Below are 26,758 nucleotides of genomic sequence, written 5' to 3'. Positions count from 1 at the left end.
AGGTTTTCCTTCCCATCCCTGGAAAGCTACCTCTGAAACCACTACACATAGGATAAATCCCCTTAATACAGCCCTCATGGCCCACCAGCCAGCATACCTCTGCCACTTCTATTCATTTAAGTAGCCCCACACCCTCCTCTCTGCAGTAGAACTCACTCCCTGGCAGGGCTTGCTCCACATGCCTCTACAGCAGGTGGACGAGGAAAATCCTCATCTCCCTGGTACAGAATTCTGGATATAGCAAAGTAAGAAATTCCAACTGGAGAACCCAGCCCCTTTCTGAGCTGGCCAAGCATTTCAGCTCTCCTACAGTGTTTCTGATCTTCCAGCATCCACACTCCCATCACATCAACTGTTGGCTTCTTCAGTTTCACTTGCTCTTTCTTGTCTTGTTTGGTCCTGGGGCTAATTAAGTCTTTCACATAACTGCTCATCTTCAAGGACGAGTTGGGTCATATCCCTTAACTAATGCTTGTTCACGGTTTCCTCCCCATTTCTATGGCTTATGGCTTAACAAGAGACCCTTCTCTGAGTGAAGAATCCAAAATGTTGGCTACAGAAGGCAGGCCTCTGGTTTGAGACCCTTCCAAATGATCATGTGAGGTGACCATGTCTCTAGTACTTTCCCTAAGGACTCCTCCTTTCAAGATTTGGAGTAAGGCTAGCTCATCGGTGCCTGCATAAAAGGGCCTACCCAGCTGGCTGGAGCAGACCTCCGAAGATGACCTTCCACCCTGAAAAGTCATTAATGACACTAGTGGGACACAGCAACCCTTATATCCAAAGGCACACTATAGGCTCTATCCACAGATGAGTGACTCTCAAAATATGCGCTATTCCTGTACTTCCAGATGAAGGCACCGCAGTCTCTCTAGGGCCAACCAAAGGAATAAAAATAAAAATTAAAACTAAAAAAGAAACTAAAAAAAAAAAAAAAAAAAAAAAAAAGATGCAACAGAAGGAGCTGGAGAGATGGCTCAGCTGTTTAGAGCATATATTGCTCAGAGCATGTAATGCTCTTGCAGAGAACCATTTTGGTTTTCAGCAACTGTATCAGGCAGCTCACAAACACTTATAACTCAACTGCAGAGGGTCTGATGCCCTCTTCTGTCCTCCACATTCACTTGCACTAATGTATACAAACCCACATATAGACACACACACACTTTAAAATAAAATCTTAGCTGGGTGTGGTACAGCATGCCTCTATAACAACATTTGGGAGACACAGGTAGGTGGACCACTTTGAGTTCAAGGCCAGCCAGAGCTACATAGGAAAACCCTGTCTCAAACAAACAGGCAAACAAACACACACAACATGAAGCAAGGAGGCACTGGGTGGAAAAATGGGACCTCGAGCTGGCTGTGCATCATACACAGTGGCTGTACAATGAAGACAGAAAAGGCAGCCCAGGTGGCCTCAAGACTGCCTTATTGCTAGCGGAAACAATCAAAATAACTGCTGTGCTTCTAGAATTTCACTATCATCCTTGGAATCCCACTCAAACCAATCACGAACAAAGGCAGGATACGATATACTCTCCAAGAAGCAAGACCTTGACTACAGCTACCACACAGAATATGCATGTCACTTAGGTCTGCAGCCAATGTGGAGTCTACAAGGGGTGCTGGGCAGCTGGGCAGAGGAGAAAAGCAGACCCCAACACATCTTTCTTCTTAGATTCTACTTTATTTGGTAAAATTCAGAAACTAACAACCAATTCACAGCCCCCTACCTCCTTCTCTGTGAAGAAGGGAGTTCCCCGAGACAAAAGGGCTGTGGCTTGGGAATTATCCACCATCCCAGGTTTCCACTCAGGCAGCCCATAGCCTGACAGGCCTCCAGGCTGATGTTCTCAGAGGCAAAAGAAGAAAGCAAAAGGAAGTTCTCACTTCAAGACAATGAAACCCTCTCGACCCTCTTCCCCCTAACTCAACCTCCCCACACCCACAACCTACATAAGACAGTAGAGGACAAAGCGTGAGTGTGAGATATCACACACACACACACACACACACACACGCACGCACGCACGCACGCACGCACGCACGCACGCGCACGCGCGCGCGCACACACACACACAGGTGCACAGAGCTGTTTCTTGGCCGAAGAGTGACAAAAGTCCTCCCCGGAAGGAGCCAATTGGTTACACCATTCAAGGCTTGGTGGTCCAAGGTGATGGCTGGTAAAAATCCAGGGAGAAAATATTCCACTTTCAGCCCATTTCTAGGTCTCTAGTGAACTGGTTTTAGTTATAAAAAGCCCTGTTTCCACACAGGTCAGCTGTGGCTCTAGGGGCAGGCGGCTTAGGAAAAAGCCTCCCATGCCAAGAAAACAAGGGTGGGAAGGGAAAGGGAGGTAGGAGGGCAGCGCCTTTAGGGAGGGTCAGGAAAAGAGCTCCTGCCCTTGGCTAATGGATCCGAGTTAGCTCCTCCACGACTTTGATGAGGTCATCTGCAGTCGCCTCTCTCTTCATACCACTGCCATCATCAAACTGAAACGAGAGAAGAAGGGCCATGTAGACAAGGTACTCTCACCTCAGCAGAGATGCCCACTGGCTACCACTTCTGCAGCAAGGAAAAGGATTTCAGCAAAAACCTGGCCCTAGCCCTTAGGGATCTGGTAAGTCAAGCTGGCTCTGAGTCCTCCACTACTGAATATTCCCTCCCAAGAGAACCCTCCCTAGTGAGCCCTCCAGAACTCCAGAATTGAAAAACCTTACTTCCTGTAGGAACCCAACTCTACCTTCTACCTTCCAGTTTTGCCAGAGAGCTCAGGCCTCTTGCTGACATGAAGGGACTAACTTGAGAAGAGTTCTCAATACACAAAGATCCAGGAAGTATCCATAAGCCTCAACTACACCACCTTTCTCTTTAGATCCCTCTTTATGTGGTGAGCATTATGGAGGGACACAAAGGGCCACTGGGTCCATGAATTCTAAGAGAAAAACCTGGAGTCATCAAGTCTCCAAAAATGACACCTGTTTAAAAGGCCTAGTGTGAACATAGCACAACTTACCTGCAGGTTTGCCACAACTTCCTGCATCTTGGGGCGGCTAATATCTAGGAAACTTTCAATCAGGTCACCGTCGATGAAGCCTGTGGCTGGTTCTGTCTTTCGCTCAGTGTGAAAGGATCTCCAGGTGGAATAGAGAGTTAAAGAACATAGCTTATCTGCAAACACCCCTACTCTCACTCACCCCCACCACTGAGCAAGAGGGAGACAGAAGTAAATTTAGGAAACAATCTCTGTTTCTACTAATACTCATCCTACTTTTAGACGGTTTTGGAATTCAAAGTCATGTAAAAACAATTGCTTAATCCAACTGTTATCACTCAGAGTAACCTTTAAAAAGTTATGGAAAAGCCCAGACAAATATGGATGGACTCAAATTGCTCCAGGTACATTTGATGTCTTACAGCCCATCCAAGTCTAGCCTCAAGAGCCCTGAATAAAACTAATGCTTAGAGAGAGAACAGGCTACCCAAAGTCCTGAAAGTGAGCAAAACAACCAGACAGTGCTCTCCCTGGGCCAGTCAACTAGGTAGGAGCTTTTCCATGCCTTCCCTGAGAGGACTTGAACTGCTCCTGTACAGGAAAGGAACCTGGTATCCTTCAACTGCTGATCTTTGTAGTTTCTGGGGTTACAGCCTCTTTACCCTCTCCTGCTCCTACAGGACCTGAGCTCTCAGGTAGGCCTGGTAGAAGAACTTAACCTAAGTGTACATTCCAAGATGGAGCCTCACAGCTTGGTGTGACTCACTACACCACTACTGATTCACCATACTTTACTACTGTGTGCCTGAAAATTTTTACACACAAAAATTGCAAAGAGAGGCTGAGGAAACAGCTTGGTCTGTAAGGTACTTGCTGCATAAGCATGAGGACCTCAGTTGGACCCCAACACCTATGTAAAAAGCTGCGCATGGGGAACGGGCTTGTAATCCCAGCACTGGGGGGAGGTGAAGACAGGAGGATCACTGGGGCTTACTGGCTACCCAGTCTAGCCTACACAGTGAGCTTCAGGTTCCAGTAAGAAATGTTTCAAAAACCATGGCAGACACCTCCTGAGGAATGATACCTGAGGCTGACCTCTGCCCTCCTTATACACACACGCACACATTTTAAAAACCAAAACAAAAAAAGCTGGCCTGTGCAAAAACTAGTAAAACATTTCCAGAAACAGCTCACAATAAACACATTTGCTGGAATGAGCTTCCTAGCAGACAGAGATGCTCTGGGAAGAAAGGATATAAGGAGTGCTCGATCTTGCCCACACTTTTGATGACCTTATTGAGTCGGTTCTGCATGTCTAACAGGAGGTTATACCAGCTCTCTGAGAGGGAGGTCACCAGCCCTGAGAAGAAAGAAGACAGTGAGCTACACAACACTTTGGAACCTAGACAAGCCAGGGAATGAGCTTTGCTGCAGGTGGGCGTGCCCTACAGGAGTGACCTTACCTATCATACCGTTGACTGTGCCAAAGAGTACCGAGCCCTGTGTAGGGGTAGAAGTCTCGCCCAGATTCTGCATAACTAGGGAGCCATGGCAGAACACATTGACAAACTCGCCCAGGTGGAAGAGACCAACCTCCTGTAGGTGCTGCCGCTCCTCATCAGTGGTGGCAGCACTGAAAGACATGAGATGTCACTTTCCGAACCCATCTCCCTACAGACGCCTCAACACAGGACCACAACTGACAAAAGATACTATGTGCTTGAGTATCCTGGGAAGACCATCTGGAGGTCAATCTACAAAGCCTCTGAGTCTTACAAAAGAAATTCTACCTATCAAGGGGCACACTTGAGACGCATATATGATCCCAAATGCCCAACCTTAAAGACCCAGATGCCTAGCCCTAGCCACGTTCCTGCAAAGGCCACTCACCTGTCCTTCTGACACACAAACAAATTAAAGGCATTTTCAGCTCCCAGAAAATTATCATCATCCAAGATTTCCACTGCACTCATCCAGTTGGGATTAAAGTCTCGGGCAATCTGAAAATAGACAAGGAACAAGTATAGTCTTCAGTATGCCTGGAATCCAATTCTGAGATTCATCAAGCTTTTGGTCAGAAGCCAAGGTCCTACCCTACAGAAGATGCAGCCCTGTGAAAATTAGACACCTTAGAGATTACCACCCAGTCCCACCTCATCTCCCTACCTCATCCCACCCTACCCTACAACTAGTCGACAAAGGCCATTTGGTTGTAATTTCCCAGAGATGGAGCCTATTTGATTTCAAGATGAGCAAGGTGAGGGTAGGGAATCTCAAAATGGACAGAGCGTAGCTAAGGGGTTATACTGTATACAAGAAGTCCATGCCCAAGTCCCTGCACTACCTCTTCAAAGTTTCCTTCCATGGGCTTGTAGGCAAGCAGCAGCACTGAGCGCATGAGGTCGCCCACCAGGATGAAATCACCCTTGGTCTTCAGGTAGAGAGCCATGATGTTGTTGTAGTGATTACACTCAGTTCGGAGCTCCTTTTCTGTGGTCCACTCATAAAGCCGCACCTGGAAAGGCACGATGAGTAAGCCTGGGGGCTTATTAGGCTTTGGAGAATAACTGTCCCCCATTCAATCCTCCACTCCCTACAGAGCAGGGTGGGTTAGAAATATCAGCATAGAGGGTTAAGAATAGAGTAATAACTCCTCAGTTATTTTATTGTGAAGCCTGTTATTATACAAATATAAAAGTGTCAACTGTTCGTGTGATGGCCAGGTTTAGAGAAGAGACCCAAACACAGTTTTATAAAAATAACTGTAACAACTCCTTCCTAACTCATCAGCACTAAGAAGGAGCACCTTCCATGCTGCCCCTCAGCGCTGTTTGCTCAGATGTACTCCCAGTGCTGAAGCTCACATCCTGACACATTTTCAAATGCTCAGCTAACTCTCACCCTACCCCATACAACAGAGCTATAATCCTTGCTGACTTTACACCTTTCCTAATAATACACTAGTATTTAAAGGACACTGAGGATAACATGGGTTGGTTCATTTTGTTTAAATGAAATATTCTTTTGACATGGTACATCTCACTTCAGAGGCCCTTTGCTTAACCTCCACAGCACTCAGGAGCTAATAAACATGGGGGTTCCTAGACACAGCATAGTGGTGCATGCCTTTAATCTAAGCACTCTGGAGAAGGTAGACAGATCTCTGTGAGTTCAAGGCCAGCCTGGTCTACATAGTGAGTTCCAGGACAGCCTGAGTTACATAGAGACCCTGTCTCAAAAAATCCAAATCCAAAAGTAAAGCAAACGATGGAGGCTCTCATAACCGAGTCCATCCAAGGCCCAGTTCAACGTCAGTTCCCTAATTTCCAGATTAGAGCCCATTCTCTACTACCACTACTCTGTTGACCCTGACACACACGCAACTCCAGCAGCATTAAGGGAGAGATGTTTTACAGACAAAAGTGTACAACCTAAAGTATAAGACCGTATGTTATGGACCTCACCGTGCTATTAATGCTGGCAAGCAACTTCCCATTAAACTCCACCATAGAGTACACAGCCCCTTTCACTTCCTTTTCAGCCACAGTCTGTAGTTTTCCTGAGGGAAAGGAGGAAAAATACTCTTTAGTCTTTTTATAAGCCTACTTCTTACCTAGCAAAGTGCATACCCTGGTTGCCCCACTGGCTTGAATTTTGACCCAACCGTCACATTTGAGAAACCAAGAGGAACTGGGAGGAGGGGAGAGAGGGTAAACTGCAATTATAGGATGTAATGTATGAGAGAAGAGTTAAAAAAAGAAAAAAAAAAGAAGAAAAACCACAGACAGAGAGTCATCATGTACTGAGATGAAGCAGTGCTTGAAGCACAAATCCCAAGGCAATGGGAGTGTCTCCAGAGGGTCCCACGATATGGTGCCCATCCAAGTCATTTTGTTTAGGCTCTGAGATCTTCAGAAGCTACCTGCTTTCCCAGGATTTCATACCCCTCATAACCCAGACTGCCCACTCACCATCGGAATACTGGAAGACCACAATACGACCCTGCTTGGGCTCCGCCTCTTCAGGATACACCATGGCTGTGCCCACAATGAAGTATGTGTTGGGGTCTTTACCCAACTTGCAGGAGACCAGGCTGAGGGCATACTCGTTTTGTAGAAACTGATGGGCATGAAGCACTAGGAGAGGAGAGAGGAGACTGACTGGTGATACTTGCCCCCATTCCTGCTCACAATCACATGCTTCTGTGAGGCTGTGGTTAGGTAGTTTAAGAACAGGAGCCACCTGCTGCCCTTGACTCTTCAGACTGTTCATCCCCACGAGCTTGTGCCAGTGAGGATGCCCAATGCTCCTGATTTACTGCAACTAATACGTATCAGTGGTGTTTTTCTCTGCCCCACCCCCAAGTCTACCACCCTGACAGGCTCCAGAACATTCTGAACCCCAGAACAGGCTAGCTTATAAAGAGGATGTAGGTGAAAAGGACAGAAAAGCTCATCTGCACCTTCAAAGGTGTGCTGGTCAATGATGAGGAGGTTGTGCACCTCCACCTCTTCTCCGAAGGAGGTCTCGTGAGGAGCAGTACTGCTAGAGAATAGCTTGCTGGAGCTGACGCTGCTGGACAGGGCCTGCCAACAAAGAAAAGGCATGCCATCCCTCTTAAAGCAGAACAGGGACTGGAGGTGCACAAGGCGAGTGTCAACAAGGCTCATGCTGGCAAAGCAGCAGAGCCGATGAACAATTTTTCAGAGAGTAAGTACACTGGGACCTGAAGGTAGAGAGCCAGGTCACACATGACATGTTGGCCCCAAATCTAAGGATCATGGAAAACAATTCAATAGCAATGCTACCAGTCAATCTTGCAAAACTAAAAACATGAACTCAAACAACCTCCGTAGTAATGGATTCCACCAACAACAGAGTCACTTCATATAAAAATGGAGTGAAAAACAAAACAAAACAAAGAACAACAACAACAACAACAAAAAGGAGTGAACAGGCTGAAGAGATGGCTAAGCAGTTAAGAGTACTTGCTGCTCTTACAGAGGACCCAGCATCCACACAGAGGCTCTTAACCACCTACAACTCCAGTTCCAGAGGATCTGACATTTCAGCTGGCCTCTTCAGGCACCAGGCACACACAATGGTACACACACCTATGTTCAGACACTGAAGACTTGTGTCCTCTAGATTAAGGGAGGTAATCCTATCAGATGTGTAGAGAAAGAATGGAAGAAAGTGATCCACCCCTATCTCCATGGAATTAATTACGTACCTCTTAAGGTTACCTATTACAACCCTTGTTTCACAGACAAAAAAAATTTAAAAATCCTGAAGGCTAGTTTTGCAGAACTAAGGTTACACAATTAACAATAAACCTCAGTTATACCACTCTGTCCTCAACTACACACACTGTTCAGAGCATTCAAACTGATAAAAGAAGAAACTGCTGAGATTGTAAGGTTATCAAGTAATAGCTGTCAAGTTTGGGATGAGGGTTGTTTCAAGCTGTGTATGTGGAATTAGGCATGGAGGCCAGTGTCTATACAATGTAGTCAAACATTCTTCCACCAAGTTACATGACCACCTATCTACATAGAGTTTTATTACAACTCAACTAACCGACAGTCTTTGAGGCTACAACAGTAAAAGTGGATAGTTGGGATAGGGTCCATATAGCTTGCAAAGCCAGAATATTTCCTATCTCACCCTTTGAAGAAAGCCTGCCCATTGCTACTGCTACCGTTCTTTGACCATTGTGCTCACCTGGGTGCTGGCGCTGGGCCTCAAAGCAGTTGTGCCTCCACTGGTATCCTGAACTTCAATGCGGCTGGAAAGGACCCCAAAGCACTGAGACACTTCCTGATAGCAGATCTTCCTGCAAAACAAGTATGGAACTATGCCACTCAGAAAAGTCTGAAGCACTATCTACCAGCTCCCTCTGCAGCTACCCTGGTCTGCCCTCACCTGGGAGATTCGTAGAGGGGAACCGTGCGAATATGGAGTTTCTGGATTTCGTCAATGGTGCCAATGGTGAGGGTGCTGTTATTGGCCAATGCCAGACTGGAAAGAAGAGTTGCAGTTTAGAGCAACTTAACAAGGAAGGATCAAGACAGAATTAAACCAGCTTGCGCCAAAGCAGGGCTTTAACCCCAACTCATGCCGACATTCACTTGGGAAGACTTAACTTTTTTTTTTTTTTTTAATAATGTATACAGCATTCTGCCTCCATATGTGCCTCCACACCTGAAGAGGGCACCAGATCTCACTATAGATGGTTTATGAGCCACCATGTGGTTGCTGGGAATTGAACTCAGGACCTCTGGAAGAGCAGCTAGTGCTCTTAACCTCTGAGCCATCTCTCCAGCCCAGGAAGACCTAATTCTGATGCCTGGGTCCACCAACGAGATAGTTGTATAAAACTAGTCTGGGTAGACTTAACAGCTTTTGCCAAGGCGTAGATGAGAATCACAACTCTGGGTAGGAGAGTGAATCTCACATACCAAGGTCTTACTGGCTGACGCAAATCCTCAGTGTTTTTAGCAATGCATTTCTATCAAGCACTCTCCACTATGGCTGCTGAATGGAACTAAGTACATACTGAACACTAAATCTGGAGTTCTAAATGAAAATGCCAGATGTGGTGGCACACACCTTTAATGCCAGCATCCAGGAGGTAGAGGCAGGTTGGATCTCTGAGTTCCCTGCCAGCTGGGGACACAGAGTGAAACCTTTCTATACCTCATGCTCTTCCCAGAAAAAGACCCTATCTAAACTTAAATAATCATGTGACTCATCTGAAAACTCCTGAAATGTACAGATTCCAGTTTAATAACCTCAGAATGTGAGGATTCAAAAAACCCTATACTGTACCTTTTAGAATTACACTACCCATTATACTACCTTACATATATACTTACAGCCTTGCATAAAGCTTCCAGATGTTTCTAACAAAAACCCCTGTTCCACACTTCCCACCAGTTATTTTGACACTAGGGTGAAACCTAGGTCAGGGTTGGTGGGTGGGCTGAGGAGGGTGGGAGAAGCAACATGATGCCCTCAGTCAGTGACTCCTGCTTAGGAAAGAAATCAGGCTCACCTGTCAGGATACCCATCAGAGTTGAGGGGACACATATAATTCACCTCCTTGAGGTTGACATTAGAGAAGACCAACTTGTGGTTGCTGCTATAAATGACAGTGGGCCGGTCCGAGCAAGCAAAGACGTTGGTGGTAGAAAGAGAACGGAATGTCCTCAACACTGTAGGCTGGGTGCCCAATGTCACCTTTTTACGGTCACTCAGTAAGCCTACAGAAAGTATGGCATGAGAAGAAAAGAAAACAGGACAATAGTTGCCTGGTTAAGACTCAAAGCCACACTCCAAGACTAAAAACACTGTGCCACCAACACTCTCATATTTCTGAAAGAACCCTCACAGTATTTTCCTCACCTGTCTCGATATTGAGCCCAAAGTAGAAAAGCGCCCCATCTCCCAAGGCACAAAGAAGGTAGTGGCTACTCTCAAAAGTGGTCATCAGAATAGATCGAGGAATGATCTCTGTGGGAAAAGAGGGACTTTAAATTCTTGTTCCACATTCTGATTGGGATCCTAACCCAGGACACCAAAAGCACATACCTCCACCCAGCATCTCCTTGTGCAGTAGTTCAAAGGATGGGAGCTTCAAGATACGGGCAGAGATGTCTGTCCAGAGGCCAATAGCACAAAGTGGAGACAGGCCATTGCTATCCCCTAATGGGGTGATATCCAAGCAAGCCACTTCATGTTCCATTTCTGTGTGGCTGAACAAAGAGAAATGAATATGGCAGAAGAAGGAATCTAAGGACCAAAGAAGCTCCACAGAACAGAGAGGATACTAAGCAGACATAAAGACATTCATGCACCTGATTTGCCGGAGCTCCTGAGGATGGATCTGAAGGTAGTATAGTGCCCTTCCCACAGCAACAACCACCTGGTTGCTGTTGCAGGAGGCCACACTGATGTTCTTGCCCTGAGGCTCTTTCCACTCACTGACCAAAGCTTTGGGCTCTTGAGACACCAACCTCACAGATGCTGAAGTGATCTAGACAAAGAACAGACCTTTAAATATCTGCAAGGATCTTTCCAGAAGTGCAAAGGGGGTTCAGTGCTGTTCCCCAACTGCAATACCAATAAACTACAGTTCTTCTACCATACAGTCAAACCACTTGTTCCAGGAACCTCAAGGATACTAAAATCTGCAGATGCCCAAATCCCTCCTATAATTTGCACATTAACCTATGCATGGCTTTCTATATCCTATAAATCACTCTGGATTAGTTGTTCTGAAGCTCAGGATTAAACCCAGGGCCTTAAATGTTCTGCCACTGAACTATGTCCCCAGACCTCTAGATTACTTTATAAGACCTAAGACAATGTAAATGCTATATAAACAGCTGCTATTCTACATTGCTTAGGGAATAATGATATTACTAGCCCACCCATACTACAATATGTGTGTGTGTGTGTTTAATAGGAACTCAACTCACAATTGTTTTTTGTTCAATCCACAGTTAAATACATGAATACGACTAATGAACATGGAAAGCCAAATCTATGTACTTTTTCCCAAAGTCTCTCAAAAATTAACTATAACAGACATCATCTTTACTGAAGGAAATAGGCCTAAAGCTACTTAATATGCTTGCACATTGTACATATGTGTGTGTGTGTGTGTGTGTGTGTGTGTCTATTTCAGAAGCTTGTTGGAGCGATGGCAAGTGCTACCCTCAGCAAGGTATCAATGGGCTCAGATGCAGGGACAACCAGGCTCAGTTTTCTTAACACTAAAATCACACCTCTAATATATACATGTATTTTTACTGAGCATGAGTCATTAAAATTATTTAAAGTAGCAACACTTGCAAAGCTATACTACAGAATATTTTGTGGTGCTTGGGTCTCGTACATGCTTAAGCACACACCACTGTTTAGCTAAACCCTAATCCCTAAAATATTGCATAAAATTATTCCAATACTGAAACAGAAAGAATGACATTATTATTACTAATTCATCTTACCCATCATGACTAGAAATGAAAGCTTTTTATTAATAGATGAGCTGATATATCTTCACACCAATATTCAGGTAACACCAACAAAGCAAGCACTCATATCTGGGATCCTCCTACAACTGGCCCACAAACCTACAGAAGTTCTGCTCTGGATTTTTTACCAGCCAGCTAGCTAAAGAAAAACCAGTGGGTAAAGATAAATTGCTATTTAATACTAAGGTATTAAAGACCCCTGAGAATGGCAAAGAGAAAGAGTACAAAAATTGAAAGGGCACCCCAAACTTGAGAAGATGGATGAGCGTTGGGAAGATGCTCTGAAACTAAATTTTCATGGAAAACAAGAGACAGAAGGTCTTTTGCCTCCTAAAGACCTATGTCAAGCAAGGACCAGCATAAGCAAGTGCTTTGCATAATTAATAAGTGCAAATGCATGCCAATAGTCATGTGAGTGTTAATGAACGACTGTTGTTGTTTTTTTTCCAATTCATTGTGTTTTGCTATCTTCCAAATTCTTTTCAAATATTCTCACATAGGGCTGAGTGTAATGGCACATGCCTTTAATGTCAGCCAGGCCTACATAGTGGCTCCCAGGGTAGACAGGGCTATGTAAAGAGGCTGTCTCAAAAAAGTAAAAACAATTATTTTTGTGTTGGTGTTACAATGAAGACGAAAAACAGTGCCTCAAAAGAAATTACATAATTAGAGCTACAGACAAATAAAATTATATTCATCATAATCCCAGTCTATAGAATAAAATGTAAATTGATATCCTGGTGCTGATAAGAGGAAAATAAGGCTAAAAGGATTTACTTAAAAGAGTTACCTCTGCATAACAAGAAATCAGGTATTTTAAGGTTGTTTTTTTTTCCCCCTCACCTAAAACTTCTACATTATTTTTAGTGCTATAAAAACGGACTAATATAAAATCTAGGAGCAGCTACTCCTGCCTTCTAGGTCTGCATTCTAATTCATGGTCATTTGTCCCCTCTAAGTCTTTACCTGGATAAGTTGCTGATGAGCCACATTGCCACAAAAGAAAGTCTGCTGATCATCCACAAAGCCCATCAGCTCCGTTTCTTCCACTTCCTCTCCGTTTAGCATGAGAACTCTGCAGCAGGAAGGAAGACTCAGGTCAGCCTGGGACCAGCTTCCCAACCTTGTACCTTCATCCCTTAAGCACAGCATCACCAGATCTGGGCTTACCTCGTCTGGCCCACAAAAGACAGTACCAAAGTGTCATCAGTCTCCCGACTGGGGTCAGACCGCAGTGGCCATAAACCTGGAACAAGGAGTAAAGCATAAAAAAGTACACCATGGACCAGCACCCAAGAGGTGTACTAATTCTATGACAGAAGAGGGGCAGAGAAATCCTTGAGTCATAGTCCTGAGTTGAAACCCCTTGGTCCCTCCTGCTCTTTAGACTGGATCTTAAAAAAATTGAGACTAATGTTTTCTATTTTTACCTTGACTCTAGATAGTATACTATTTTCATGGCACAAACTTAAAATCTGAATTTCAGGCTGTGAAATAAAGCTTAGTGGTACAACATTTACCTAGACTGTGAAGCACCAGTTAAATCCCCAGCAGCAATATTTTTCAAGTCTCACCTTAGCTCTTATGAACCCCCATTTAGTAATCAGTAGGAGTTATTGTTCATACTAATGTTTTCATTAGGGAAATAGGATTCATATTACAAGAAAATACAAATGTGAAACTGCTTATCATACAGTGTGTTACACCTTGCCTTTTAATTTTACATGCTACAGCTCTATCAAAAGACTGTAATTGGAGAGATACATGTATCAATAAGGAGTAAGTTTGCATTTCTCTCAATTTATGTACATGAAGGCCATGGGAAAGCTGTAGGAGATTCACCAAACTCACCTAGGTGATAAAAGTCCCTCTCTAAAGAGTGTAGGAGCATGTTTTACTTCCTAATGCGGTTTCTTTTGGGAAGAGCCTGGGGCATGCCAGGGACAAGGTCTCACTGTGGAGCCCAGGCTGGCCTCACATTCTCCATCCTTATGCCACACTTTGTTTGTTTGTTTTACCCTTTGGTTTTTCAAGACAGGGTTTCTCTGTGTAGCCCTGGCACTCACTCCATAGACCAGGCTGGCCTCAAACTCAGAGATCCACCTGCATCTGCTTCCCAAGTACTAGGATTAAAGGCACGTGCACCACTGCCTGGCTGCTCATTTACTCTTGATTTATATCTTTCTTTTATTGTAGGTGAAGCCTATTAAGTCTTTCGCCAATCTGGGGACAAGAATTTGATGTTCAAAAAAAAAAAAAAAAGGGTGCTGGAGAAATGGCTCAGAGGATAAGAGCACTGATTGCTCTTCCCAAAGGTCCTGAGTTCAATTCCCAGCAACCACATGGTGGCTCACACCCATCTAAACATGAAATCTGGTTCCCTCTTCTGGCGTGCAGGTGTACATGCTAACACACATTGCATAAGTAATAAATAAATCTTTAAAAAAAAAAAAGAATTTGATGTTCTTTTTGTAAAAATCTTTTAATTTACAGAGATAGGGTTTCTAAGATGAACTCCAACTATTTTATCTAAATTGCCATTTCTAACTTAGCAAATTGTTTTTGTTTTGCTTCTGAGCAACTCTTAATGTTTCACAGAGCTGAATTTAACAATCTTTTGCTTCTGTATTTGTTGACCATTATACATGTGCAGAGATGCAAGTACATGAGTATGTAGAGGCCAGAGGTACATACTGGGACCTTATGTGAGGAGAGTGACTTCTTCACTCTCCAATCTCTTTTTTGAGATAAGATCTTTCAAGACTGGAGTATAACCAAGGGGAAGAATATTTGTCTAGTAGTGTAGGTAAAGCCCAATAGTCAATCTCCAATATTGCAAATAAATACATAAATAAATAAATCTTTTCCACTCCAAAATTATGAAGAAATTCCTAAACTTCTTTTCTAGCTCTTTATATAACAGACTCAAAGATTATCTTTCTCAAATGGCTACAATCATCCCAGTCCTATTTATTGAAGTCCCAATGGTGTCACACTGAACTGGAATGCCACCGATTACACATTTCCATGTGGAACTGTGTCTTGTTTCTAGACTTTTGAATCCCAATAAGACTCTGACTATCTGTGCACCAAGCCAACCATTTTAATTTTAATGGTTGTTCTTTGTTGCCCAGGTAGGCTCTGACAACCTAAGGTCAAGCAATCCTGTGAGAGACTTCGAGCAGTTGGAGCACCATGGGTGTGTACCACCTTTTGCAGTACCAGGGGTCAAAACTAGGACATCATCTATGCTAGCAAGTACTCCCAGCAAGTACTCTACTACTGAGCTGTATCCACCCCCAACTCCTAACTACAGTTTTCATTGAGGCTTAGAAACATGTTTTAGTATGCAGGACTAGCTTCTTCTCATTGATCTTTTTAAAGTTTTTCCTCACTATTCTCTTTTTCTATGTGGACTAATTTAGATCAACAAAGAAAAAAAGCTATAGGTATCTTTATTGAGAGGCATTAAGGAAAAAAGGCATTAAGTCAAAAGAACATGTTTGTAATTTTTATTTGTAGACTTGGCATATCTTTTTATTGGATCACTCCTTTTTTTGAGTATATGCGTATTTATAGTCAACAAGAGTCCATGTGCATACTTATGCCTTCAGGAGATTGAAGTCAACAGTGCAATCTTTCTTAATAGCTCTCTACCTAATTTTTCAGTCTTTTACTAGCTTGGAGCTGGCCAATTCCTGCTATTCTAACTAGCCAGCTTGCTCTTGAAATCCTGACTCTGCCTCCTGTCAAACCTACCTTTTACATAGGTCCCGGGGATTTGAACTCACACACACAGGACAAGTGCTTTCTTCACTGTGTTATCTCCTTCGATCAACCTACTTTTCAATCCTTTAGGAGTCAAGTTCTTGTAACAGCCTTCATATATTCCTTGGGTTCAGGGATGTTTCTGCTTTGGGGCACGGGGGAGGGAGGTAGTGGTGGTGGTGGATTTTGTTATTGTGAATTGCCTCTTTTTCTCAATTCTAATGAACTGTGCTCACATGAAGGCTGATTGTTTCAGCCTGTTCTTTTCTTTTCGAGACAACGTTTCTCTGTGTAGCCTTGGCTGTCCTGGATTTGCTTTGTAGACCAGGCTGGCCTTGAACTCACAGAGATCCACCTGCCTCTGCCTCCCAAAATCTGTTTAGAATATGGCTTGCTTTTTTAAAGCTATGTCTCTTGCACACATCTCTGAGCTGGTTTTTGCTGTACGATTTAGTAATCATTTTTCCTTCCTAACAGGTGACACTAGTTCACTTACACTTGCTGATGAGACAGCTGTTTAAATTAGTATCATGGTTTTAGGTTATTCGCTCTCTCCCTTTTGAAACAATATTTCTCTACATATCCTGGCTGTCCTTGAACTCTCTTTGTAGAGTAGGCTGACCTCAAACTCAAGAGATCCACCTGCCTCTAAATTAAAGGTGTGCATCACTAACCCAGCTTGTTTATATCCAAAAAGTGTCACTATGTAGCCTTTCCATTGGTTCCCTTACATTTAGTTCCTGCTTCTACATTCCTCTATACTAATATCCAATTTTGATCAATACTTTAAAGTTTTCACTTGTACTTTAAACACGAACATCTATGCATGATCTGTCATTATGACTTTCCTTACTCCTCATTTGATGTTTTCTTTTAGCTCTCACCAAAATGCCTTCACAACATGTAATGAAGCCAAAGGCCAAAGTCACTCAAGTAAGAGCTGCATCCTTTGTCCACCAGAGGCTACCTTTGATGCCTGGTAAGTCAATGCTGGCATGCTCATGGATTCCAATTCCGTTCCGGATGATCCGCAAGGAACCTTCCTTGAAAGCCCCAGAGCAAGTGACCAGCTGCAAGTAGAGAAAAGGTTTCTCAAGAACCCTTCAAGAGACTTGGGCAGTTATACCATGCCAGCCCTAAATCCCATGACCGTTACTGTGGAACCAGATTTGAGGCTACAGACTTAGGAGAGGTTGATGTCCAGAGCCCCTCAAATTTACCAAGCAGATAAGATAACCTAGTCCAAAAAGCAAAAACTTCCTATTGCTGTTCCTAGCAAGCTTGCTTAGATCCTGGAACCTGGTTTACTAGAAAGAACTGGAGTCAAACATAACTTCCTACTTACAAGGTGACCTTGGGCAAATTACTACATCTTTCTTAGTTCTAAGTTTCCCCACTTCTGGGATAAGCAAAAGAACATCTAACAAGGTGCTCCTGAAATTAGAGGAAATGAATGTACAGTATCTGGCACACCAAGACAGGCACACTAATGGTAGGTATCCTTGCATCATCAGGATTAATAAACAGGCTTCTTATTATCTTCAGTGTACACTCCTCTTTTTACATAAGCAAACAAGGAGACAGCTGAATAGGCAACCAAGCATCTATTTCGAGGACATCCCCTTACCTGACCCTGTCCCTGCCTCTCTAGGTCCACCACACACATATCCACAATGGGTCCTAAATTGGTAAAAGTTTCCATGGCCACTACGTAAGAGCCTTGTTCATTGCTGTCGACGTTGAGCTAAGAGGGGAAAAACAAAACAAAACAAAAAAACAGTATTAGTCCCAGAACATCCCCAATAGAGCCACATTATTAAAAAAAAAAAAAAACAAAAACAAAAAACCCTCTCAATCCTGCTAGAACTGTCCTTTGTATTCCAAAAGATTCTTCTAGGATGGGACTGCTGCCAAACAAAGCTGTCTCCACTAACCAGTCAAACCTAGAGTCCCATGCATAGGGATCAGAGAAGCAGTACATTTTTCAAAATTAAAATGTGTAGGCTAGGTGTGTTGACGCATGCAGGCAGATCTCTGAGTTCAAGGCCAGCCTGTTCTAAGAGTGAGTTCCAGGACAGCCAGGACTTCTTAGAGAGACCCTGCCTTAAAAACAACAAGGGGCTGTAGAGATGGCTCAGTGGTTAAGGGCACTGAGTTCTTCCAAACTCCCAGCACCCACATGGCAGCTTACAACTGTCTGTAATGCCAGTTCCAACGAATCTGACACCTTCACACTAATGCACATAAAATAAAATTAAATAAATTATTAAGACAACAACAACAAAAAGAACAAAAAAGAAAAAATATAAATTAAATTGAAATGTTTAAAAGTATGTTCCCTAAGGGGATTGTCCGGAGTTGGTCTATAACAGAGGGAACAATGTTATTACGTTAGACCTTTAACCACTGGTGAAAACTGGGCCTTGTTCATCATTCAATGTAGACATGTTTACTAGAAAACTATTAAGACACAGGTAAGAGGTTAAATTAATAAAGCAAAGAGGTAGATAGTGCGCTGAGAGAAAACAAACAAATTTAATGAAGAGAATAATGAGCTCAACGAAAAGAAAACCATGAATATGTTTTCTTACCTTTACAAGCTGGGAGTCACCTAGGCGAGACCCAACAAATACAACACCATTATCGAGGTATGTTAAGCACTCTGCAATGGAGGTCTAGAAGACATGCAGCAGATCAGGGAAATTAGAATCAACCTTTATGGTCACCAATATTGTCCTACTCCATCAAGTGACAGCTGGGAGACTAGCCCCACAGCCATAATTCATTAAACAATTCTTTAGATCCCCAGAGCACATTAATCAGTCACATTAACACTGTGACTGTCCACTTCTCAGACTGTTCCACCCAGAAAAACCCGTATTTTGCAGGTGACAGTTCCAAACAGTAACTTCAAACCCAACACCTCTATTTAGCACAAAATAATTAGATACCTCTCAAAGTCACTACTTAAGTATTAAGCTTTGCCAGAAGAGGGCTGGGGGAGAGGCTGAATGAGCAAGGTACAATGACACATATGTGTAGCTTTTAGTAAATGTAGCTTTTTAGTCTTTATCTTTAGCTACTTTGTTTGTGGGTTCTTCATGGGTTTTTATGCTTCAGATGTCACCTAACAGCATGTAATATTCTCCAGTAGCTAACTCATTCAAAAAACAATCTTCTGCCAGGTTGTAGCATACATTCTTTTAATCCCAGTACTCAAGAGACAGAGGCAGGCAGATCTGAGTTCAAGGCCAGCCTGGTCTACAGAGTGAGTTTCAGGACAGCTAGGAATACAAAGAGAAAGCCTGTGTCGAAAAAACAAACAAAAACCTCTGTAGTAGAACTAACAACCCCTTACTAAGTGTTGTGCATCCTAGTTCCCCAAGTGCAGACCACACAACTGGGTGACTATGCACTTAGAATAAGACAGGAGCAGGGACAAGTCCTACCTCTCCAAGTAGTTCCACTCGGAGATCCTTGAGGGTGACAGTGCCATCCATCTGCTCCTCCTTCTCTAAAAGCAGCATGAAGAGTCGTCCTTCCATATCTCCCAGAAGGTATCGTGAGCCATTAGGATCCACCCGGTTGTGGCACACAATAGTGCTTTGCTGCCAACCAGGAGGAAGCAGTCATTATAGTCAGGATCTTCCGAGCCTTTAGAGTGCTTTCCAAACCCCTGTTGGACCACTGCCTTATCCAAACTCAGCCATTTTATCCCCAAAGAAGTCGGTCATATTATAAGACTCAAAAGAGAAAATAGGCAGCCTTTATACTCTGAAGATAATTTTTGAAGAGGTCAATCAATACACCTTAAACTTTACTCATATATATTCTATGGAAAACAAAAACACATAGACCTGGAACAAAAGAACTGAAGTTATAACTCAGTGTTATAGCTTTCAGGCAGGATATGTGAAATGTGCTGGGGTAACCTTCGGCACAGAGAAGGGGAAAGAAAAAGAAAAAAAAAAAGGAAAAACCATGTATGCAGAAAGAGATACAATAATAAACAGCTACATGTACTCACTGCACTACAAATGCTACCATAGATTACACCACACCCCTTGAAAGCCAGAAGAGGCATCAGATCTGGAACTGGAGTTATAGACAGCTGTGTGTGCTGAGAAATTTGCATGTTCTGAAAAAGCAGTCAGTGCTCTTCAACCACTGAGCCATTTCTCCAGCCCTCATTAGGACTCGTTTTTTAAAGTGGACATAATTTATCAATGTATTATTTGAACCCTAAAAATACTACATTCGATAGAATTTTCTAAAATTCTTTTTTTCTTGGTGGCCGGGATTAAACCCAGAGGCCATACATGCTAGTTATGCACTCTACCCTTGAGTGAATTCTAGACCTCAAACTTCCCTTCTAAAAAATTACAATGTTTCAAAAGAGTGAACACTATTTATCCTAGTTAGCAAGCAAGCTTAGCAAAACCAAGCTACACTCACTGTATTTTTGAAGAGGAACTAACATTTTATATATAGTGGCCAGTGTGACAGACATGTACGAATATCTTGACAGATGGAGAAAAAGGGAGGACAGTCAAGAACAAGGAAGTAAAGATACAAGTTAGAAAAGGGTAAAATACTTGCTCACCTTAATGATAGGAGGGGCAATTGCCAGGTATTTGTCACCATTGTGATAAGTGATTGATTCCTGTCCAATGATGATGGCTCCTCCAAAAGGCTCTGGGACTGCAGAAGAAAAAACAGCACCATTAAAAGATGCAGGACTTCGGAACTGCCAAGAGGCAGCAAAGACACACAGTAATTTTTTTATTTCCACTCTTGGTGCTTTGTCGTTCAGGAGGGTAGTGGGTATTTTCAACACTCTCCCCTAAGCACTCCCACCCCTGCCTAGCCCAGTTTCTCCCCTGCACTTTTGACCTTCTCTAACAAAAGGCTTTTACTTGTTTCCTTGTTTCTACTTATGTTCCTTAGCTTGATTCCAAATACTCTCTACATCAAGGCCACCTTTAAGAAGATAATATCATTTTAGAACTTTAAAAACTTTCCTATTGGGTGAAATGGACAACATAATGTAAGGGAGAAGAGTAGAAGATGAAGAGTGACAGGCTTGGATCCTAGCCGAAGCTTTGTCTCTTATGCACAGGCATGGGCAAGTCCCACTGGCCTGTTTCCTCATCTGTGAAAGAAGTCAGATTAGATAAGGTCCATTAGCTCCCTTCAGTGGTCACATCTCCATGTGACACTCTGCAAATCCCTCTCAATGTTTTATAGACAATGCATGCACCCCGATAGCAAAGTTACACTTTTGGGGGGAAGAATACAAAAAGAAAATCTCAAAGTCAGAAATGTAAAGCCATTAGAAAGGAGACTAAGGGGAGGTAAAACCACATAAGCTCAACACTGTGTACGGAAATAGCAGATGAAGATGAGGAAGGGAACCAGATCAGACGCATGGAACACCATTTCCCCCAAACCCACCAACCTGCGATCACCATTGAAGCTTCAGCTTCTACATTCTCCTGTTTCCAAGGGCCCTTGTTGAACTCCTTCTCTCGAAGAGACACCTCATAAGTTTTCACATGCCGCCCCTGAGGATCCTTGGGTGGAAAGTGTGGAATGGTTAGTTAAGGCGACCCAGACTGTACAGGTCCTGTAAGGGACAAGCCACCACCTCCCACAATTTGATAATCCTGTCACATCAACTTTCCTGTTTTTATCTGTCAGGATACTGACAGTCACCTGCTGAGCCTGTGATTAATTTCTGGGTAGACTGCAGGATCTAAGACGTTCTGTTTCTAATAATTTAAGCAACCAGCAAAGTTTTAAATCGAAAACTGAACCTGCCACACTAAACACGTAGCTGAGAGGTATACCCTATATGCTCTTCATTTGCCCTCAAAGAATACCAAATAACTAGAGGGAAAGACACTGAAGGTAAATCTAAGAGATTAAAAAGAATTATTTTGGCAATTCCTTTCACCCCCATTTTCTATGTGTACTGGGAGGGGCACACATGCATACATATGTGTGCAAGTACAAGTGGAGGTTCAACACTGATGTTAGGAAATATCCTTCAATGCTCTTCCACCGTAATCATTGAAAAAGGGTCTCTCAATCAAACCCAGAGGGTGTCTATGTAGCTAGCCTTGCTGGGTAGCTTGCTTCTGGGGAGCCTGTCTCTACCTTCTAAGGCTGGAATTACAGGCACTTCGCCACACCCACCAGTTCTTTAGGTGGGTTCTAAGGAAAAGAACCCTGGTCTTCATGGTTACACAGCAAGCACTTTAACCACTGAGCCATCTACCCAGACCCTGTTTGACACAATTCTCAAGAGTATTCTGAAGAGGTGACCGCAGAGACAATAGAACTTATTGCTCCCTTAAAGGTAGTCAAAAATGCTTCAGTCCCGCCACTGTCAACTCCATCTTCCTCTCCTTTTTCTGAATCGTGACTCTTCCCCTCCTTTTTTGGAATCATGACTCACATCAGTCTTGGGGCTGCCAAAGTCACCTTTAAGAGGCTAAAGAGCAGGGGAGAAAACGACATTCAGCCAACAGAAGATGGCTTCAATCAAGCTCAGACCAAAGTCTAAGAAATCATGGAAGGAATTTAATCACGTGTTTCAAGGCAAGAAGCACTTCTCAGCCACTCTGACAGTCCATGAAGTGCCTAGCTGAAGCACCTTTCATACTGCAGGTGCCCAATATTCATCAAATTTAATTGTTGGCACAAAACAGTCACTTGCAGTTGATAAAACTTTTCCATCAATGAGTAGGGAAGCACTCATCTTCACAAAAAGTTCAAGTGAAGATGAATTTGGGCCTCTGAGACACAGAGAGAAATGACGAGCATTCACAATTGGCAGCCCTGACCTGGGAACAGACAGAGCCAGAGCCAGCCCCATGTGGTCAACACTATTGTTTTAATGACCTGTTATTTACAAAACTGAAAAAAAGAAAGAAATTCAACATTTTTTGTTTCAGTTCTGATAGCTGATAAGAGCAAATAAAATCATCCTCAACTACTACTTTCAGCTTTGCTCAACCTTATGTTAACCAGTCTCAGGACTATAGCATTTATGGTGATACCAAAAAATATAAACAAAAACACGACACATTTCCATTACTCTGCACAGCTACATAAGTGTTCCCAGGCACACATACTCCACCATTCTGTGGACCATCATTTTCTTCCGTCATTTATTCGACTACAGGCAAGTAACCTGACCTCATGCAGCCTGGCCCTCTGTTAAATGCTGAGATTTTACCGAGATGTTGGCATGTTAGTCTGAATCTCTGTGCCCCACCCCCACCTAACAAATCTGAACCAGAGAACAGCTGTCCAGGATCAGCTCTGCTAAAATTTTAGGCACAGACTAAAATAGAAGTCAAGAGCCAGCAAGTCATCAGAAAGTGAGTGCTAGACAAAACATGAACTGCTTTTTCAAAGACTAACGTAAAGCACTATCAAGACACTTTCTCTTGGCCTGTAAAGGTAAGTTCTGAATCACTTTTCTACAGTTAAGTTTTTATAATCCTTTAACATGCTGGTAAGAGACTCAAACAAAGGATAAACTAGGTCACCCTATAAAATCCCCAAGGCCTACAACTGGAGTATAATCTCAGGATTAAAACCTGCTATAAACCTGAGGGCACTTGCTGCCCCCAAACAAGTACTAGTATAACCAAAATATCAGAGGGGAAAACCTGACCCTTATTAACAGTTTTGTTCAAAACATTTTAGAAAATAGTTAACACTTCTCCCTATCCTGCTCCCAAATCCAGACAGACATTCCTTTGGTTAAAAATCCCATACCCATCATTCCAAACCAGTTTCTCCCTCTCTTCAGATCCTGTACCTGGTAGACAAAGCAAATGGTAGGTGCTTGACAACCATACAGGAACTTGACATCAATGACATGCAATTCTTCTAGGCGTATATTAAAGGCCTTGAGCTCTTTATTGTCTCGGTCTAGTGGAATGACCTTGAAAAGGCCATCGTAGAGTCGAAGCCCAATCATCCGGCATTCAGGGTCAATGATGCCAATGATGCCAGTCTCTGATGGGCGACCAATACGGTCCTGAGGGGGGGGGGAACCAGAATTAGAAAAGAAACTCAATAGTCAGTGAAGGAAGCAGAGGATACTGGGTACAATGCTTTCCATGGCAGATGAGGTCATAAGATCACCCAACAAGCCAGGGAACCCAAACATCAGCACATTTGTTTTTTCCCATGAGGTGAATTATTCACTTTCCCTTGGACTATCAAAACAGTTCAAGCCATGTGGGCTTTTCCCATCTCTCTGATCACACAGAGTGATGCCCTAACAGTTAAATGTTCATCACTGAGTCATAACAGCCCTACCAGAAAAACTGACCAGCCTGAAGCAGCCACCTCACCTGGACATTGCCATGGGCTCTTGTAATGATATCAATGCTTTCGCCACTCTGCTTATACTCCAGGATGCAGGCATTGTACTTAGCAGTCAAGATGAACAGCAGGTCTTTGCTCTCTCCCTGGAATCCAACATCATATTATCAAAGAGGTTTTTTCAAAAACAGGAACAACCTGTTCAGCCTTTTTTTAAACATCATTCTTTAAGAATGCTAAGCTTTTAAAGAACTTTTCAAATTCTACTCTCCCTACAGAGAAAATACTCTGGCGAGTCTGTGACATGTACTAAGCTCACACACACCCTAAGGGGATGTACAAACGGACAGGTCTGAGGCTGGTAAATAACTAGGCCTTGTTATCACAGTTCTCTATCTCTCTGCTCTATAAGGTCCTCTTAAATTCATCTCATTGTATTCAAGTTCTGAAAGAAGAATGCAATGTTTTTCCCTTACCTAAGTATGTGGAGAGAGAAAAATCTGTAGTAATAACAATGAAAGCTACAATAGATCTTTAAAGTCTTACTAACCCAGTCCTCAAAAAACATTTGCGTTTTGAAGCAATTTGGATAGAGCTGAATAGTTCTAAAAGTGAAACTGTTAAGATAACAGGATACGCTAGCCATGTGCCATGCTCTGTGCAAATAAATCACTTCATCTTCACAGTAATCCTGGGGAGTGAGCCTTGCTACCCCCTTTCGTAAACAGGGAAATCCTGCTTTCAAAGGTGCTTTAAGTGAGAACGAATAAGGAATGAAGTTAGGACCAATACTACAGCCTGCCCTCTGCATCACTAACAACAAAGCTTCCCACATTCAATCTCAAGTTCTCTTCCCTAAAGAAACCAACTTTGTAGTTTTCTCCCTAATACCTCTCTCCTTATAGGAAACTTGTAAAAGACTGCTCCTCCCAAAGAAGAGAGTTTCTCTACTCATCCCAACAGATCATGTAAAATGGGCAACCAGGGGTCCTTTCATTGCCTACCCCAACCAGGACCACTTACCTTGGGCCTGAAAAGCTCCATGACTGCAATCTTTCCATACATGCCCACCTCTTTGACCGGCCGAAGGCCCTCTGCAGTGACCACATAGATCTCTAATCTTGTGTTTTTAGCAATCAACAGGTTCAGATCTTCTGCTGAAGTAAAGTGTCCTGAAAGAAGAGAGCCTCAAACTTTTGTAGCTGGAGGATGGGCCTTTCGGGTACCTCTAATACAGCTACATAAGTACCTTGCCCCCTCACCAAATGCAGCACCTTATTATCCTGTTTCACACATTCAACAAAGCTACATTCTTTATCAGATTTTTAAACATGTCCTAAGATTGGGCAACGCCCTCTCCTTCAACAAACTATGACCACAAAAACTCTTCCGATGGCTTTCCTTTCTAAAGTACAACTGTCCACTGCTGTAATTTAGAGGCTAATGGGCAAAGTGTGTGTTTCCTTGAGTTCCCACCCAAAGCCTCCTAGATCTTCCACCAGAAAGAAAAAGTGAAGTATAAAAAAACAAAAACAACAACAACAAAAAACTTCCCAGAGCTTTCCGTGTTATACGTACACACCCCTTCACCTCCCGTGGATTCTACAATACCACTCAGGCCTCTGCAGGACTTTGAACAAGAAACTTTTGTTCTGAAATCATGATTAGCATCGACATAAATACACGAATTTAAGGGTTGAACACTTAAAAATAAAGAGTTCAAGATGAATGTTCTTTGGTTGGGGATGTGAATGCCCTTAAAAGAGCCATGCACACAAACAAACCAAAGCCTGCACGCTGAGCGGCCAACCAAACCTAGTTCTCCGGCAGCGCCCTCGAGTAAACAACAGCTCCAGGCAAAAGGGTGGGTCTGGAGAGGGCCTTTCACCCTCGAGGCGGGTGCAGACATCGCTCAAATTCCTCCACCTCCTGGACACCCACCGGAAAATTCTGACTCCCAAACCCCCATCATGATCGCCCCTTTCCCCTGACCACATGAGGCCAATGTCGGGGCTCAATCAACCATGCACATACAGCTCATACTTCGCTCTCTGTCCCACCGGGCCTGGGCCAGTCCTCAATGCCAAGTGACCTCCTTATGAGCAAAAGAGACCCTCAATAGCAGCTTCCGCTGCCCAAAGGGCGCGTGCTGGAACAGCTCCTTTGAGGCCGCGAGCTGAGGGGGACGTTCCGCGCCTGCCAGCGCCTTCCATTCCCGGAGCTCAAGTTTTGCGCCTGTCGCCCCCAGGGCCGCCGGCCTCCCTAGGCCTGGGTTCCCGCCCCCGCCGGGGTCTCTGGCCGGGGCAGCCTCACCAGTCACACAGCCGTTCACTGCGGTAGGCTTCTGCGCCGTTACCACGTAGTTGTACGACATATTGAGGTCCTGGGCCGGCCCGTGGGGAGCCTAGAGCGACGATAGAGATACGGGCACGAGCGAAAAGACAGCGAACACCGACTCTCACACAGCCAACTCCGTGGCTACTGCCTCCGCCCCTGAGACACGTTGCAGGCCAGAGAGGCCAGGCGCAGAGGACCACGGGACGGCCTCACCTGGCCTCTTGGAGGACTTACGGAGCCAGAGGCGGCCAACCAAACGAGGCTCCGC

General features: G+C 43.6%; 1 protein-coding gene across 2 annotated transcripts; it reads right to left on the bottom strand.

Annotated features, from left to right (window-relative positions):
- Window positions 1–1,670: 1,670 nt before the first annotated feature.
- Window positions 1,671–26,691, bottom strand: Ddb1 (damage specific DNA binding protein 1). 2 transcript variants are annotated; one of them, XM_060386489.1, is made up of 28 exons: window positions 26,467–26,691; window positions 25,177–25,325; window positions 24,183–24,299; window positions 23,642–23,863; window positions 22,268–22,303; window positions 21,266–21,380; window positions 20,411–20,508; window positions 19,257–19,415; window positions 18,399–18,482; window positions 17,435–17,551; window positions 16,775–16,877; window positions 13,210–13,285; window positions 13,006–13,114; window positions 10,858–11,036; window positions 10,592–10,755; window positions 10,406–10,513; window positions 10,056–10,263; window positions 8,924–9,019; window positions 8,723–8,834; window positions 7,461–7,584; window positions 6,970–7,134; window positions 6,463–6,557; window positions 5,343–5,513; window positions 4,889–4,998; window positions 4,462–4,631; window positions 4,256–4,358; window positions 3,020–3,143; window positions 1,671–2,495 (listed from the first exon to the last, which is right to left on the bottom strand). In XM_060386489.1, the coding sequence occupies exons 1-28, from the start codon at window positions 26,525–26,527 to the stop codon at window positions 2,412–2,414; spliced, it is 3,459 nt and encodes a 1,152-aa protein (XP_060242472.1). In that variant the 5' UTR covers window positions 26,528–26,691; the 3' UTR covers window positions 1,671–2,411. The 2 variants fall into 2 exon arrangements, with proteins under 2 accessions (XP_060242472.1, XP_021491727.1); XM_021636052.2 differs by lacking the exon at window positions 22,268–22,303 and having other exon boundaries at window positions 26,467–26,690.
- Between the last annotated feature and the right edge of the window lie 67 nt (window positions 26,692–26,758).

Source organism: Meriones unguiculatus, chromosome 1 (assembly GCF_030254825.1).
Source record: "Meriones unguiculatus strain TT.TT164.6M chromosome 1, Bangor_MerUng_6.1, whole genome shotgun sequence".
NCBI classification, from domain to species: Eukaryota; Metazoa; Chordata; class Mammalia; order Rodentia; family Muridae; genus Meriones; species Meriones unguiculatus.
The sequence above is the reverse complement of the archived record's forward strand: the minus strand, read 5'-3'. Positions and strand labels throughout refer to the sequence as shown.

Excerpts from the sequence above, each read along its gene's own strand:
- Ddb1 (XM_060386489.1), bottom strand. The coding sequence starts at position 26,527 with ATGTCGTACAACTACGTGGTAACGGCGCAGAAGCCTACCGCAGTGAAC. Across the intron at positions 13,286-16,774 it reads TGACTTACCAGGCATCAAAG|GTTTATGGCCACTGCGGTCT; the intron begins GTAGCCTCTGGT and ends TCCTTGTTCCAG. Across the intron at positions 7,135-7,460 it reads TGACCAGCACACCTTTGAAG|TGCTTCATGCCCATCAGTTT; the intron begins GTGCAGATGAGC and ends CTCCTCTCCTAG.